This window comes from Ctenocephalides felis, unplaced genomic scaffold, assembly GCF_003426905.1.
Source record: "Ctenocephalides felis isolate EL2017-DRISC unplaced genomic scaffold, ASM342690v1 CF-g0.4_SCAFFOLD_01886, whole genome shotgun sequence".
Taxonomy (NCBI): domain Eukaryota; kingdom Metazoa; phylum Arthropoda; class Insecta; order Siphonaptera; family Pulicidae; genus Ctenocephalides; species Ctenocephalides felis.
This window is the reverse complement of record NW_020538040.1, coordinates 33661544-33678306: the sequence shown is the minus strand read 5'-3', so window position 1 is coordinate 33678306 and position 16763 is coordinate 33661544. Positions and strand designations below refer to the sequence as shown.

The 16763-nt window shown below is 29.3% G+C and overlaps 1 protein-coding gene across 1 annotated transcript; it reads left to right on the top strand.

The window, feature by feature from the left end:
* Window positions 1-6555: 6555 nt before the first annotated feature.
* On the top strand, window positions 6556-16028 carry LOC113374865 (dynein regulatory complex subunit 5-like). The gene is made up of 9 exons (XM_026614826.1): window positions 6556-6653; window positions 8394-8580; window positions 8653-8826; window positions 12015-12272; window positions 12689-12780; window positions 12825-12967; window positions 13256-13380; window positions 13451-13592; window positions 15742-16028. Exons 1-9 carry the CDS (start codon window positions 6556-6558, stop codon window positions 16026-16028), a joined length of 1506 nt encoding a protein of 501 aa, XP_026470611.1.
* Window positions 16029-16763: the final 735 nt, after the last annotated feature.

The following is a 16763-nucleotide window of genomic DNA, read 5'->3' as shown; positions in this document are numbered from 1 at the left end:
ATTAGTAACTCTCATGTAATAAAAAATCACCGGAAAGAAAAAAGAAGTTGACTACACATCTGATGATATTGATTATCTGAAACATCTAAATCATTATCTATGATATAAATATTCTTTTAAATTTTGCGGCCAATTCTCCGAAAAAATATTTTTACATATAAAACCTAACATGACATCAAAAATGTTATCATAAGTCGATCTTTCTAATGTGCCTTTTATACCACATCTGAGAAGTTAGGTTTTATGTGCGAAACGCCCGATCTTACAACAAATACATAACATTTTGCCAATTTTTACTACCAATGTATATAATGATAGAGCCTTAACATTTCCATTTCAACGGGGAATCGGCCCATTAGTTTAAGTTCGATTCAGTTTCCTCTATTGATTGTCTGTAAAAATCATCAAACTACAAATAATCTCACAACTATTTTTTTCTATAATGTCCTTATGACCCGAGCATTCCTAGTTTTTGTTGTTACAAATATGATCTTTTAGAAGTTCAGAAACCCCTAGCATAATGCTTGGTAAACAATGCAAAGTCCAATCCATGATACTGATCAACAAATAATTATAAACAATCTATTTTGAGTAGAACTAATGAAGTGACAAATGGAATTTAAACGGCCAAAGATATAGCATGAAAAAATAATACTTGATAAAAACTATTAATAAAATATTAAAAATCCAGTCAAGTACGGATTGAAATTGTTAATTAATGATACAAATAATTGTTTATTACAAAAAATGATGTATTTATATAGCGAGGCCGTACGATGATGATTAACAATGTAAAAAAGTGTCTCTTGTGATGACATTCAAGAACAGAAAAAATCAGAAAATTTTAAATAAATCTCATTGAAAACAGTAGTAACACATGAAAATATATAGAGAGGAGTTTTAGAAGCACGAGGAAGTAGAAAAGGAATTATTTAAATTATAGTCCAGTCATCATAGTAAGTTCGCCTCGGAATTCGAGGTACCCAGCTGTAAATACTTGTATATTGGCACCCTAAAGTTGTCTCAAAACCTATAAATGGTATTGACACCCTACCATATGTAGGTTTTGAGACAACTTTAGGGTGTCAATATACAAGTATTTATAGACTTACAGCTAATTTAAGCTTAAATGACTGGACTATTATTTTATACATATTTTATGCAGATTTAAAGCATAACGAAGACTATGTACGGTTGTGTTACGATACGGTTTTTTTTATTCTTTTTTTTTTATTTTTACACCTATCCAATTGACATTAAGTAAATTTTATGACTAACTAGCAACCCGGGCGAACTCCGTTTCACCACCAGATGGTTTCATTTTATGTATTATTTCGTTTGGTGATTAAAAGATGAAGAAAAAAATTGCCTGCTGTTGAAATTGAATAAAAATTTGCCCAATACACGTGATTGATTTGATGGTTTCCAATTGAAATGTTAGGAAACAAATAACATTTTTTTTACATTTTTTGCACAATTTCACAGTGAACACAATGCGGGTTTGTCACATAAAATTAATTGAGCAGAGAACAATGAGTAGCTGTCAAACAAATGAGTGGCAGTCAAACAAAAAATATTAGTTTGCAGTACATACTAAGTATCAAAGATGACGCTGTATGTGAAAAAAGAAAAAGTGTTTTCCGCTTTTCTGTTGAAATCTTTCTTCAATTTTCTTTGCTATAAACCTCACGGAGCCCGAGATCTTTCAAACAAATGCAAAATCGTCGAAATCGGTTCGTGCGCTCTGGAGTTACATCGTCAAGAAGGAAAACCCGACTTATTTTTATATAATAGATAATACATAAAAGAAATTGTCTGCAAATAAATTATTAAATGCTTGGAAGAGTGCACAGTTGCATTCTCCCTAAATTAAAAAAAAAAATTGGTTTTAACCAATTGACTTGGTTTTATGCGTTAGTTAAGTCTAAAGGCGTTTTCCTTTTTAGTTTTCTGGCATAGGAGCTCGTTAGGGTGGTTCTCCAGTCGGTGACTGTACTTGATGGCGTATCTTGTGATTTCTTCCTTTACAGTAAGCAGATGCGTGTCCTGGTGAAGCAGCCAGACCGGTACATATTTTAGGGCGTTCAGAATGATCGTTAGAATCTTATTTGTGCCAGGGTACGGTAGTGACAGTCGTCATAACAGCTAACCTATACTGATTGTGAGATAGGATCCAAATGGAAAAAATAAAGTATGTTTGTTCGAAGAAGTTCCCATTATATTGACGGGAAAGATTGTCGCCCTGGGGTGTGGACGGTTGTGACACTCGCACTTTTCTTGTATAGTTTGATTTTATAACTAATCCAACGTATTTCAGGACAGTATTTCTGTATTTTCACGTAGGTAAATGTTCAAATTACCATTAAATTAACTTTCATCCCAGCTAACTGACAAATTAACAAAATTATTGTTAATCAATTAATAAAAAATTGCCCCAAAATGTGAACTTCATATACATCACAAATTGCGCTCTTTGGCAAAACTAGATTATGCAAAACTCTTTTTTCTGGTAAAAAAAACGTTGAATTAAATCCAACATCGCCATCATTCAAAGATTTCAAGCATGATTTTGAAAGAAATTATAAACGCACCCAAGTACGTCTCAAATTGGTTGGTTCATACAGATTTTGTACTTTTGTTACGTAGTTATAGAATTTATTAAAACTCTCATTCGATAATTCAGGTTGTTGGGTTATAATTAAACCCTTGTAGCTGTGGACTGTATTAAACACTGATTTGTTTGTATATTATGTATTTGATGCAGTTCTAATTACAATCACTGATTTGTTACTAAATTATAATGAAAGAAGATATATTTATTCTTATTGATTAGTCACATGTTGTTAAGCGGACTTTACTTTTAGAAGTGTACAACTAGTTCAATTAAAACACTCCGCTACCCCCTCTACCAGGGGTAGCAACCATTCCGTTTAAAGCTTAATGCCCTGAAGTTTGTCACCTTCATGGCCAATCTAATAAAACGAAAAGACGTCCGAACAGATTTAAAACAACATATTTAAAAATTTAGTAAAGTAGCATGGCATCAAACGACTCAAAAAACGGCCCCTTTCTGAAATCCTTTACTAACATTTGGATACACATTATTCTATTAGCACTGTGTACTAATTTATAATATGTACAGTTACTATCGTAGGCTTTATTTAATTTTTTCGCATCAGTATCACTATTACTTTTATAAGCTATACATAATCAACATTGAAACGGATGGGTGACCTTTCGACCTTTTTACCTTATATAATAAACCATTAAAATTACTGAATGTTGTTTATAACGACAGATTGTAATTCATAAAAGCAAATAAAAAAATAAAAAAAATAAAACGATGAATTATAAGCAGCATTATAGTTGAAGTAATGTATGACTAAATTAGATATATTACTAATCTAATGATGACAGAAATTACACACATTTGAAATGATTAAAAAAAATTGAGGGCCACTTAAGCCCAAGGTCTCCGGACTTAATAACTTTGGCAGCAATACCCCCGCAGAGACAATTTTCACTTGATGTCATAATTTAGGTCTATAATATCAAGTGAAAATCTGATATCACTGCTGCTTGACATCAAGCTGCACGCGAACCAGTGGTTGCTAATTCGCGTTTGTTATTATAATAACAATAATAACATGATAGATGCAATTGCGTCGCCAACAAATTATCAAAGTTAAATGATTATTCATAGAATATTTCCAAATTACTTAGTTTTGCATATTTTAATCGACTGCAATATTTATTTTTATACTAAGCTGTTGTTTAAATATATATATATATATAATCTTTAAATTTGTGCTCAACAACATATAGGTTAGAAGACATACATTGTCACAACAAAAAATAATATAAATCAACTATAAATTAACATTTTAATTAATTAAAATTTGGAGTTATTACTTACAGACTTCTATATTTCTCTGAATTCACTATTTCACTATTATATTAATTTTAAACACCAAAAAATTCACGTGAACGTACATCGCAAACTGCGCATTATGAAATGTCAAAACTTTCCAACATGCGAAGTACTTCAGGCAAATCTACGAGAAAATTTAGGGCGCCAATTTAAACTATTTCAAACATGAAATTTTTAATTTATGTTTTTTATTTGAATGCAAATTTTTTCTTTTATGTGAATGTAAACTATCTTTTCTTACTAACGATAACATTTTTATATTATTTGAAAAAAATACTAAGTACATAGTTAGTTTGGAATTGTAATGGAAATATGAATTGTAATATAAAATATGTATGTAAAAATAACCAGAATGTATAAAAATTACGAGAATTAGAAATAAAATGAATTGAAGCAAAAAGAGTTTAGAAGATGAAATGAGAAGTATAGTAAAAAAAAAGTAAGAAGTGTTTAGAAGATGAAATGAGAAGATAGAAAAAAAATAAAAAAAGAATGAAGATGAGTTAAGAAGTATAGAAAGAATAGAATTATATGAAGAAGATAGTATGAAATTGAAGATTGTATAGGCTAAATGCTCAAGTAAGCGAGGCCAATAAAATAATAAAAAAAAAGATATTTGAAAATGTTTATACCAAAATTAGTGTTAATAGTCTGATAGCTAAAGTTAGCATCCGGATGTTATATATAACTGTTTTAACATGAGATAAATAATTCCAGACTAATAAAATATATACTATGTATTAATTTTCTCTTACTGACAAAATAACATTTTGATATTTTAATATTGGATGACAAAATGATATTTGGAATTTTTTATCAAAATTAGTGTTACTCTCCTGACAGCTAAAGTTAGCATCAGGATTTTATTTATAACTCTTTTAACATGAGATAAATAATTCTAGACTAACAAAATATATATAAATCTTTTCTTACTAACTAAATAACATTTTGATAAAATTAGTGTTAATGGTCTAGCAGCTAAATATAGTATTGAAATTTTATTTATAACTATTTTAAGATGAGGCAGATTATTCTTGACTTAAAAATATAAATGTTTTCGTGGCTAACAAAATATCATTTTGAGATTTTTATATTAAAATTAATGTGATTAATTAATGTGAATAATGGGAAATTAATGATTTTAATTATAACTATTTAAACATGAGACAAATAATTCTTAACTAACAAAATATAAATCTTTTGACTAACAAGATAACATTTTGAGAATTTTATATTGAAATAAGTCATATAATAGTCTTGCAACTAATAATAGTATCAAGATTTCAATAATAACTATTTTAATATGAGACAAATCACTCTTAACTAACAAAATATAAATCTCTTTTTGTCTAACAAAATAACATTTTGAGAATTTTACCTTAAAATAACTCATATTAAAATAAGCATTAATAGTCATGCAACTAATAATAGTATCAAGATTTCAATAATAACTATTTTAATATGAGACAAATCACTCTTAACTAACAAAATATAAATCTCTTTTTGTCTAACGAAATAACATTTTGAGAATTTTACCTTAAAATAACTCATATTAAAATAAGTATTAATAGTCTTGCAGCTGATAATAGTATCTTAGATAGAATAATAGATTTTAATTATAACTATTTTAACATGAGACAAATAATTCTTAACTAACAAAATTTTTTTTTCTTATATAACGAAATAACATTTATAGATTTTTATATTAAAATAAGTATTAATAGTCTTGTAGCTAATAATAGTATCAAGATTTTATTTATAACTATTTTAATATGAGACAAATAATTCTTAACTAACAAAATATAAATCTTTTCTTGGCTAACAGAATAACATTTTGCAAACTAATAATAGTATTAAGATTTAATTTATAAATGATATATATTTATAAGATGAAACGAATAAATAAGAGATTTATTAATAATTTAGTTTAAATCGTACAAGGATTTATTTTATTTTAAATTTACTAAATAGCCATTAGCATGATTTACTAAAATTCATATACTAATTTTACAATTACCAAAATAATAATAATAATATATTATTCTATAATAATATGTATTTGAAAAACTATTATATTATAATTGTACATCCTTCTAAAAATTAAGAATTAATTTATATGCATTAATACTTTTGGAATAAAGTAAGATAGTCAGGATAAATGATGGCTTCTCAATATTTAGATAATATAACTCACTTAGAAATTTTGGATGTAAAAATATGTATTTTTGCATATTAGTATCGTATACTTCGCACTTTCTTTATTTGCCACGTGAGCATTTATTATTATTTTATAGAAATGTGAAGAAACATCCATGATTGAATCTTAATAAAAATTTAAATGTCTAATTTATTTTTGTTTTATATCATTCAAACAAAATGCAATCTAGTTTTTCAAATCGCTTAAATATTTATAAATGTTTCTGAATTATTGTTATTATTTTTCTAATTGTATTATTCTGATTAAATATTGTATGATTATTTGCTTATTATTTCCCAAATTTCGAAATAAAAATAATACATAACCTTAATAATTAATTTTAGACATTAACTTTAAATCAATTATTTTACATTATTTAATATAATTAATGTAAAAACATTGAAATTGCTGGATATCTTCGATTGAAATGCGTGTACCATTAGCGATTCCCAAGAATGCTTTGAAGGTCTATACACCATCAGAATTCACAGTCAGTATGCCTAGTGAAAGAGGACGAACAATCAAGTATTTAATTTTCTTTTTTTAATTTGTAAATACATTCAGGCTGAAAATAACATATTCGTATAGCTATATTAACATTTACTATTGAATATATTTACATTTACTATATAATATTATGAACATTATTGGTGTTCTGCTCAAAGTAAACTCATGGTGCGATGGTTTCACAATTTTTACCACTTTTTCATCCCTTAATTATAGTTTAAATATTCTCAAACATTTCAATTTTCAAACTTCCACATCCATATTTGCCCTAAGCAAAACAAGTGTAGAACAACAGGATGATCAGTTGGACTTCACAGGAAAGATTCTGGCCAAAATCCTTACGAGACGACTCAAAAATAAGATCAATAGTCCAGTCCTTTAAGCTTAAATTAGGTAAGAATCTCGGAATTCGAGATACCCAGCAGTAAGTCTGTAAATACTTGTATATTGACACCCTAAAGTTGTCTTAAAACCTACTGCATATGGTAGGGTGTCAATACCAAATATAGGTTTTGAGACAACTTTAGGGTGTCAATATACAAGGATTTACAGACTTACAGCTGGGCATCTCGAATTCCAAGGTGAACTTAATATAATGACTGAACTACGAGCAAAACATGAACCAAGACCAGTTTGGTTTCAGAAAAGGAAGAGGTACCAGACATGCCATTGAAATACTGAGAGTAATGCCAGACATATGTCTCGATGTTTCATTCATAGATTGGCAGAAAGCCTTTGAGAGTCAACTGGAGTACGCTTTTGGGGATCTTAAAATCTAATTTTTCAAAACCTACATATGATAGGGTGTCAATACCAAATGTAGGTTTTGAGACAGCTTTAGGGTGTCAATATACAAGGATTTACAGACTTACAGCTGGGTATCTCGAATTTCGAGATGAACTTAGTATAATGACTGGACTACGAGCAGAACATGAGGCAAGACCAGTTTGGTTTCAGAAAAGGAAGAGGTACCAGACATGCCAATGGAATATTGAGAATAATGTCGGATAGATGTTTCGATGTTCGCTTCTGATTTATAGATTGGCAAAAAGCCTTTGACACAATCAACTGTAGTACGCTTTTGGGGATCTTGAAATCTAATTTTTGCAGGATGATCCAAAATCTGTAGATGGAGCAGAAAGTAAAGGTTCGAGTGAGCCAGAGAAATACAAACAGCGTTGAAATAGGTAGAGGAGTGGGGCAAGGATGCTGCATTGTCACCTATCTTATACAACCTGATAGAGAATGGCTCGTCAACTTAGAGGAAGAAAAATCACCACCATAAAATATGCAAATAATATCGTGGTGATATCGAAAATACAAACAGAGCTACAAAACATGATGAGCAGAATCGGCAAAGTGGTTAGAAGATGCGGAATAGAGATCAACATCAACAAATGGAAAGTGATGAAAATATCGAAACGAGATGATCCCTTGAGAATAACGATAGGAAATTGAGAAATGGATATATATATATATATATATATATAATTTAATTAAAAATAAATTTTAATTAGAAACAACACAATATACAATAAAACTAATAAACCATCATCCAAACCAATCGCGTCGTGCACTTAAGACTATAATATTATTAGTTATGTATTTACATAGTACTTATTCAATGACAACTCTTAAATTGAACATATTTTTCTAATAAACACTCTGATGCTAACAAAACATTATTCCATTTAGAACACACATTATATTTCATTTCTGATGAATCGCGAAAATTAGTTAAATAAAAGTCCTTTGCAGATGTGAGGATATGACAATTGGCGAAGAATTAGGACCATCTTGTGGTGAATTATGTTTGGACGTAATAATCCAACAATTCACTAAACAGCCGGATTTGATAAATAAGTTGGGTCCGGTTCATAGAATTACAGTTTATGAATCATTATCGGAAGAATTACCCTTGCAACAATGTATTGAGCTGATAGAGGTATAATTTAATATCTCAGTTACTGCTAAACTAAACTTGTAATTATTTTAAATGCAATTTTGTAATCTATAGGACGATGGTTATTGGATGCGACGTGTTTTTCATCGATGGTCCGATGTCCAAGATTTTAAGGATAACTCGGGAAATTGGAGAAAGTATTACCTAGAAAGACATTTGCAGGAATATATTCAGGAGCAATCGCCAGAATATTATGACACTGATAAGATAGCAAGTGACGTTCGATTGGTAAGATAGATTTTCATTAATCTATAAAACTAACAAGTTTGTAAATGAACAATTTTGCTTTCGACGTTTTTCAAAATTCCAAGCTCCATTGTAAAAAACTCATATTTTAAAAACGTTTATGATAATATAAATAATAATATTTCAGTCATTTAAGCTTAAATTAGGTAAGATGCTCGGAATTCGAGATACCCAGCTGTAAATCTGTAAATACTTGTATATTGATACCCTAAATTTGTCTCAAAACCTGCATATGGTAAGATGTCAATACCACATGTAGGTTTTGAGACAACTTTAGGGTGTCAATATAATAGTATTTACAGACTTACAGCTGGGTATCTCGAATTCCGAGGTGAACTTACTATAATGACTGGACTATAAGTGTTTCAGGCAAAGGTAGATCAATTGATTATAAAAACCAAAATTTTTTCTCTCACAGTGAAATAACGCAAAAGTAACCAATACAATATTTCTTTGTAGCCGAAATAAGTAAATTTTGAATTTGCAGCGCAAAGCTCTAAAAATATTAGAAGAAAATTTGTAATATTTCTGTAACAGATTTTTAACATTACAGTGAATGAAATATAGATCTTAACTCAATTATGAGCTCAATCAAAACAATTGGAATTATTTCCATAAAAAATACAGCATGAGCCCTTAGAAATTCTTCATGTTTATTACAATTTAATGGTCTATTATAGTAATATACAATGGAATGTCGTCTTTTGTCATTGTTATTACTTCCAAGTTTTTCTAAAAATTTTCTTTTGTTTCAGTTTGTTTTGTTTCTTATTTTCATTTTTCAGTTATAAATTTTTGCATATATTTTCATCCGACTAGAATTATTTCTGTAATCTCTTTTCACTTATTTCTTCCTTATTTCAAAGTTCTAGGTTTATCTATTGGTAAGGTCACTTTACCAGAAAGTCAATATTTCTCGTCACCATATCTTTTCTTCCTTCCTTCCTGCTTAAATTTTTGCTTTTCTTCATTCTTGCTTAAATTTTTCAATAATTTTTGGTTCTTTATATTTGAGCAGCAATCAGAAATTACTTTAAGCAATTAGTTTTTTTCCTAACTACGTAGCTTTTTCCATCGGTAGGCCTATCACTATTATATAAAATGTTATTATTAGATTTTCCTACTACTGATGACTTTTTATTTGATGCAGTAATACAAGTAAGGGCTATTTCCTCTTGGAAACATATTGCTATCTATACGATATAAAAATATATATAAAACTTGAATTTTGCTTACGTTTTCATTTCTATGATTTCTTTCACAATATTCTGTTATTAGTATTATCATATCTGTATATAAGATCAATTTCTTGGTAACAACTAATGCTTTATCGGCAACATCTGTCGTAGCAAAACATCATCATATTATGACAAATCGCTGATTAAATTCTGTTACAAAATGTGTTACTCTGGTGCGATTAAATTCGACCCGACATCGAAAAGTTACGTAGCTCAGGTCGTGGTGTTAAAATTCATCACGCATTTGAGTTGTGATAGATTAAATTCTTCGGGAAAACAACACGTGGTCACACAGATAAGATAAATTTAAATTCTTCTTATTGGAGTAATAATATTATTTTATGCATTTGATAAGCTATTTACGTCATTGGAAATGATATGCATTTAATTCTGGAATATTTTTTAGAGATTTCGAGAATAGGAACTTGATAAAATATAATTGTGAAGGATAGTCGATGATCTTGAATAAAAAAACCGTATGTCGCTACAATTACGATATAACTTATATTCATTATATTTTTCAAATCTGCATGAAATTATTCATATAAAATTATACTTTTTTTGAAAAAAAAAAAAACGATTAAGGTCATTGAACAGAAACGAAAAACTTGGTAATAAATCCAATGGACTCTTTAATATCAATATATGTACTAAAATGCTAGTTTTAGTATAGGGTAAAGCAGGGCTTAAAGGTCTGCGGGTAAAAAAGTTAGGAATTTTACAAAACATTTGAATATTTTTAACAAAATACCAGATTAAGATTATATACAGTGTTATCTTTGAAAAAAATATGCCAATAAAATTTATATTTTGCATTAGTTGAACACTGTAACTTATTTTGTAAAATCCCTTGAATATTAAAAATAAGACATTTGATCTGTTTGTCCCAATTTACCCCGCCTATGAGATAAAAAGAACCATCTGACAAATTTTCGAAAAAAAAACATTTTTACAATGATGAATTAGCTGGGAGTTTTATTGTTAGATAGTTGTTTGTTTGATATGTGGTATTTGTTGTGATGTAATTGGTTTGGTTTTCACAATATAGTTGCTCAAAGTCAAATTGGACCTTTGTGCTCTGCCTTACCCTATCAATTTTAAAAATAATTATGGTAATGCCTAAAAATGATTGCCAAATGAAAAGGGAAAAGGGAAAGATTGCCAAATCGCACAATTTCAATTACCTTGCATAATACTTCAAATTGGTATTTTAATTTTAAATGTGCCTATAACTCAAACAAAAAATTTCTAAAAATTATTAATTATAACATGAGCAAAATGAGGGAATTAGCATTTGTTTAAAGAAAAATATTTTGATTAATAAATATGCACAAGACTCGTGAACAAACTCGATTTGCACTTTACTGTAATATAAAAAAGATTGTTCTGTATTATAAATATCATTTGATTAGAAGTTAGAGATGCGGAACTTGCTATTTATATTCTCTAATTAACTTTTAATAGTGATATTACATCTAAATTAGTTCATGAGATATGAATCATGGTATACAGACAGGCAAATTTGAAATAAAAATAAGAATAAAATTTTATCTGGGCTCTTTTTTTCTAAATATAAATAAATTCAGATTCAAAAAACATTTCCTATATTTCAATGATTTGAAATAAAAACTGATGATTTTTAAATTTTCATACTCTACTTGAAATTATGATAATACTACAACACTCATTGTCAGTGCAGAGAATAATATTGTACAGAAATAAATAAGTCATTATTAGATGGAAGACCAATTAGGAACACCGCGTTTACTAGTATGATTCCTCATACCAACACTTCCATCTCATTGAGATATATAAAGTGTAAAATCGGTTAAAATTTAAAATAGATGAACAAAAAACAGTTGTAATAATTTCAAAAAAAAAATCATATTGCCTTAAATAAAATAATCAACAAAATCAATATTCCCTGAGCAGCTCGCACCTTACATAATAGACCTTGACATAACGGAATTAAAAGCAAGAGAGACTCCTGCACCTTCCGAAGAGGAACCAGAAGCACCTCCAGCTTATTGCGCAGATCATTTTCCATTGGACTGCGTGATTAGGTATTTGCCCAAACTGGAAACTCTCAGAGTCAAATATAATCCGAAACATCTTGGGGAAAAATTTACTTGGGAGTTGCTATCGATGTCCATAGAAGATTGCCGATGGTTAGGCAGAGGTATAAAACAGGTACAAAAATTATTAAAGAAAAAAAAATATATATATTTATATTTCAAATTTTGAGAAACAGAATATATCAAACAGAAACTGCTCAAACTTGTGCTATCTGATTTCTTTACTACCATTATTGCTTCACCAAGTAATATGCCCGATTAGACCACAATTTATGAGAAACATATAGATTCAAAGTAATTCTAGCTCACAGTTCGAAATAAATTTGAGTTCATTTTAACAGCAACACAAAAAGAAATTTAACACGGAAAACAGACAAGTTGTCTTTCATAATATAAAATAATAATATGTATTTATAATCGATGAAAATAAGTTCCCAATATATATTTTGTAATAAAAAGAATTAATGGAGCAAGTTTAATTAAAAATTTCATTAATAAAATTTAAATGACATCGATTTGATTTTACTGTAGATACCCAATCTTAGGATATTGTGCATACACAGAAGTTTTTTGGGTGATAAGGAAATACAACCCTTACTGCAAGAATTGGCTACATATGCACCGTTAGAAGAATTGGATTTTTCTTACTGCAGAATTGGGAATCAAGGTGGTTTAATGATAGGAAAATTATTGTCGATGCATCCGACTCTAAAATATTAAAGTTACCTTGCAATTGCATTGGTGATCTTGGAGCACGAGGAATAGCTTATGGACTCATGCAAGAAGGTTCTGCTCCGCTGAAATATTTAGGTTTGTATTAGAAATTTTATTGTTTAATAATATTTTAATGCTTATATTAAAACTTATTAATAAAAAATAACGTCTTTAAGAGATATTATTAAAATTTATAATTCTCATACTGAATTTTTTGATCCGTAAAAAGCATATTAAAATAAACATTTGCTGTCTTTTTGTTTTTCTGACTTATGTGGCAGCACTAAAGATTTACTGATCATTGTTTGCATAGAGTTAGAAAATGATTTATAGATCTTTGTATAATAATTTATATATTACATAAATCATGAACTGTATTGCCAGATATGCGTCTAAATCCTCTTAAAGAAGAAGGCATAACAAGTTTACTTAGCGGACTTATACGAATTAGGAAACCAGAAACATTAATAATAGCAGCAGTCGAAGCATTTGCCGAAGGAGCGTTAAGAGTTAGTTATATGATAAATAAGTAGAAGAATTAATTATATTTAATGAATATTACTGTTAAAAATATAATAGATTGCCGAAGCAGTGAATTTACAACGATCAATTCACGTATTGGATATTACAGCAAATAAGTTAGGCGCAGAAGGTGGTGAATGGTTAAACAGCAGTATGGTCCATAACCAAATGATTACCAGTATTGACTGCCGTGAAACTGGTAAGATAAATATAGTTCTATTCTAAGTTTTAATTCTAATCATTCTATCAACTCAACATCAATTTAACTCACATGTTTTAAAATAAATAAGTTCAAATTCCGATCAGAATGTGTCAAACATATAATGCAAACTGTTGACAAGTCAATCACCAGGTCGGTCATACTCATAAGTGTCTGACGTTAGTTCTATATGAGCCATGTCAGACATACGCGATTTGGTGGAAGGAGAAAACAGTTTTATTATAAGGCCATGTCAGTCATTTATGTGTGACATAAATAATAGTATTTTTTCAGGAATGTCGGCAAAAAAAATTCTTTGATACATCAAGTTTTCTTGGCACATTTTTGACTAATTTTTTTAATTGAGTGACCTTGTGAATTGTTTCTGATATTATCGTGATTATTGAAAACGCTGTTGTTTTTTGAATATTTTCTAAAGTACTAGGTACAAATACGTATATATTTTATATTGTGCATTCATTCCAACATATATTACTTTATTTAATATTCTCAATATGTAATTAAGTAACAAATCTTCCAAAAATTGCTGTTATTTATAATACTCATGCACATATACTAGTAATTTTTGATTATTAATCAATATATATTAAAATAAACAAATTCATATACGGTCAAATTAAATAGTTTTTTATTTAAAGGCTTTTTTTTCAATATTCAAATGTTTTCAAAATCTTCAAAAATGTTCAAAAAAAATTGTAAAAAAATATTACTTTCCTTTTCTGAGCCTCTAACACTTTTAAATTTCAATACAAAAAGTTCTATCAATTTACCTTAAGGCACGATGCAATGCACCACTTTTTTGTATATAAAAATTGTATTAAAAAATGATCCCTCAAAAGTTTTGAATCAATGCAGCGCAGTAAAAAGAGTTGATTATATTATGAAATTCTTGCTACAGCTGTTTTAGTGCAAAAAATCAAGTATGCTCAGTGTACCCCATAAGTGAAGCAAGTGTAGTACTAAGAAAGTATAATGAAACCATAGGTTTAGGTTAAGTAATGTCGATTGGTGATGAAATAAAATCTTTATTAACAGAGAAAACAACACTTATGGTAATTTTCTTTAAATAATTAACCAAAAGTAGAATCAACAAAACAACATGATATCTCAGGAATAATTTTACCATTATATTCAGTCATTTTGTTTAAAATCATTATTTTTTATAATATTACTTAAACTTAGCTTAAAGCTTCAAAATAATAATTAATTTTTGAAAGTCAATGGTAATTATCTCAGTCATAGAACAAGTTCAGCAACTATGGTCAACTAACCCCAACTCGAAATTTCAAAATAAAAGTGAGATTATAAAAAAACCGTGAGAATTATACAGTAGAACTCCAATTATCCGAATTAATGGGGACCAGGACCCATTTGAATAATCAAATATTCGAATAATCGGAGTTTTTTTTAAAAATTGCCATTGGAGAGAAAAAAAGTTACGTTTTGATATTGCACTATTTTTTTATTGAATTAAATGAAAGAAACATGACATTTTCACATGTTTTAAATATAAATAAAATGTACTTATGTACAAGTTTAGAAATAAAAATCATTGTTTTTTAAACATCTCCGTCAAATCAAAACAAACAATGTGCCTACACTGGCTTTGCTGGTGGAAGAATAATAGCGCACTTAGACTTTTTTTGGACAATTTTTTTTCTGAAAGTAATTCGGATAATCGGCGATTCGGATAGTCGGAGTTCGGATAATTGGAGTTCTACTGTACTAAGAATTTCAGTGCGTATTAAAAGTACGACAAATTTATGAAAGATTAACATTTACCTTATTGATAACAAATAACATTTGACTAAACCAGAAGAAAACTCGTGATGAATGACTTTTTCACTTTTTGGTCTCAAATTGAACAAAACGCCCGTGCGCCCCACTCATTTGTCCAGCGGCCACTAGCGATCGCGGGATTTTTACTTCTCCCAAACCTCTAACTTTCCCCCGATGCCTAAATGGGCGAGATATTTCGATTGCTTAAATTGACCCTATTCTCAACTAGCTCCGCTCCACCCTATAAGATTCGATGTCAAAAAATATTTTTGATATGAATTTCAACATCTAAAAATTAGTATTATCAGCAAGATTAAATTAAATTTACTAATCACTTTTCCTTACTTAGGTATTCCTGAAGAAATCGTTCAGAAAATCCAAGAGATGGCGACGAGAAATGAAGAACGAGGCACTCCACCTGTCGAATTGCTGCACATCCAGAGCGAAGAGGTGATTCCGAGGGTATTTTCTTTCGCGCTGACGGAGAGCGAGATCGCTCTGCAGGACGCCAAGGACGCCGAATACAAGCGCAAGCGGGAGGAGGCCGAACGCAGGAGGCAACTTGAGCTCAGTATGACCGAACAGCTGACTGAAGAACAAGAAAAAGTATTAGAAGAAAATTTAGAAGAGGAGTAACAAGATAAAAATGACAAATAGTAAGTAGATCTCAGGTTTTTTTATGTTATGTTGTTTTTCTGAAAATATCTAGGGAAAGTACGGACAAAATGACATGATTTTCTCAATCGTCTCAATAGTTTTAAGGGGGTCTTCCTATGTAACGGCCTGTTTTTTAGGGATATTTTAGGATTTTTTTTTCTACGACCAGTAAATATTTAGAGCTTCAAGTTTTTTATCATTTATTAATACATATTTGGACAGTATAAATATAAAATTTCAGCTAAAAATATTCAGTCAAACTAGAGTTACAGCGCTCTGAACACCCTCGCCTCGAAAAAAAGAGCTCCCACTTCCTCCACGATTCCGGCTGATCGGCTTATCTAAAAAAAAAACGGCGTTTTAATTTGTAGGCTTAAAAGCACGGAATGACCTATAATCAAATGAATATAAAAAAATTGGATTTTTGATAGACATTTGAAATAAAAGTTGCAAATTAGGCGTTTTTTTTTGTTTTTTGCTATAACAAAATCGAAGTTTTGAAAATAGTTCATTCCATGCGTTTAAATATATTGAGTGTGCCCTGTAAATTTCAAGTAATTCGGTCCAGCCGTTTCTGAGATACAATGGAGGAAAGTTTGAAAAACACAATTTTGACAAAAACGCGTTTAAAGTTTCAAGTCCGTTAAAAACTATTAAAATATCAACTTACTCTCAATCGGCGATGCCTGGTCCATAGAGTATTCCTACCTCTTC

Excerpts from the sequence above, each read along its gene's own strand:
- LOC113374865 (XM_026614826.1), top strand. The coding sequence starts at position 6,556 with ATGCGTGTACCATTAGCGATTCCCAAGAATGCTTTGAAGGTCTATACA. Across the intron at positions 6,654-8,393 it reads GAAAGAGGACGAACAATCAA|ATGTGAGGATATGACAATTG; the intron begins GTATTTAATTTT and ends AGTCCTTTGCAG. Across the intron at positions 13,381-13,450 it reads TTGCCGAAGGAGCGTTAAGA|ATTGCCGAAGCAGTGAATTT; the intron begins GTTAGTTATATG and ends AAAATATAATAG.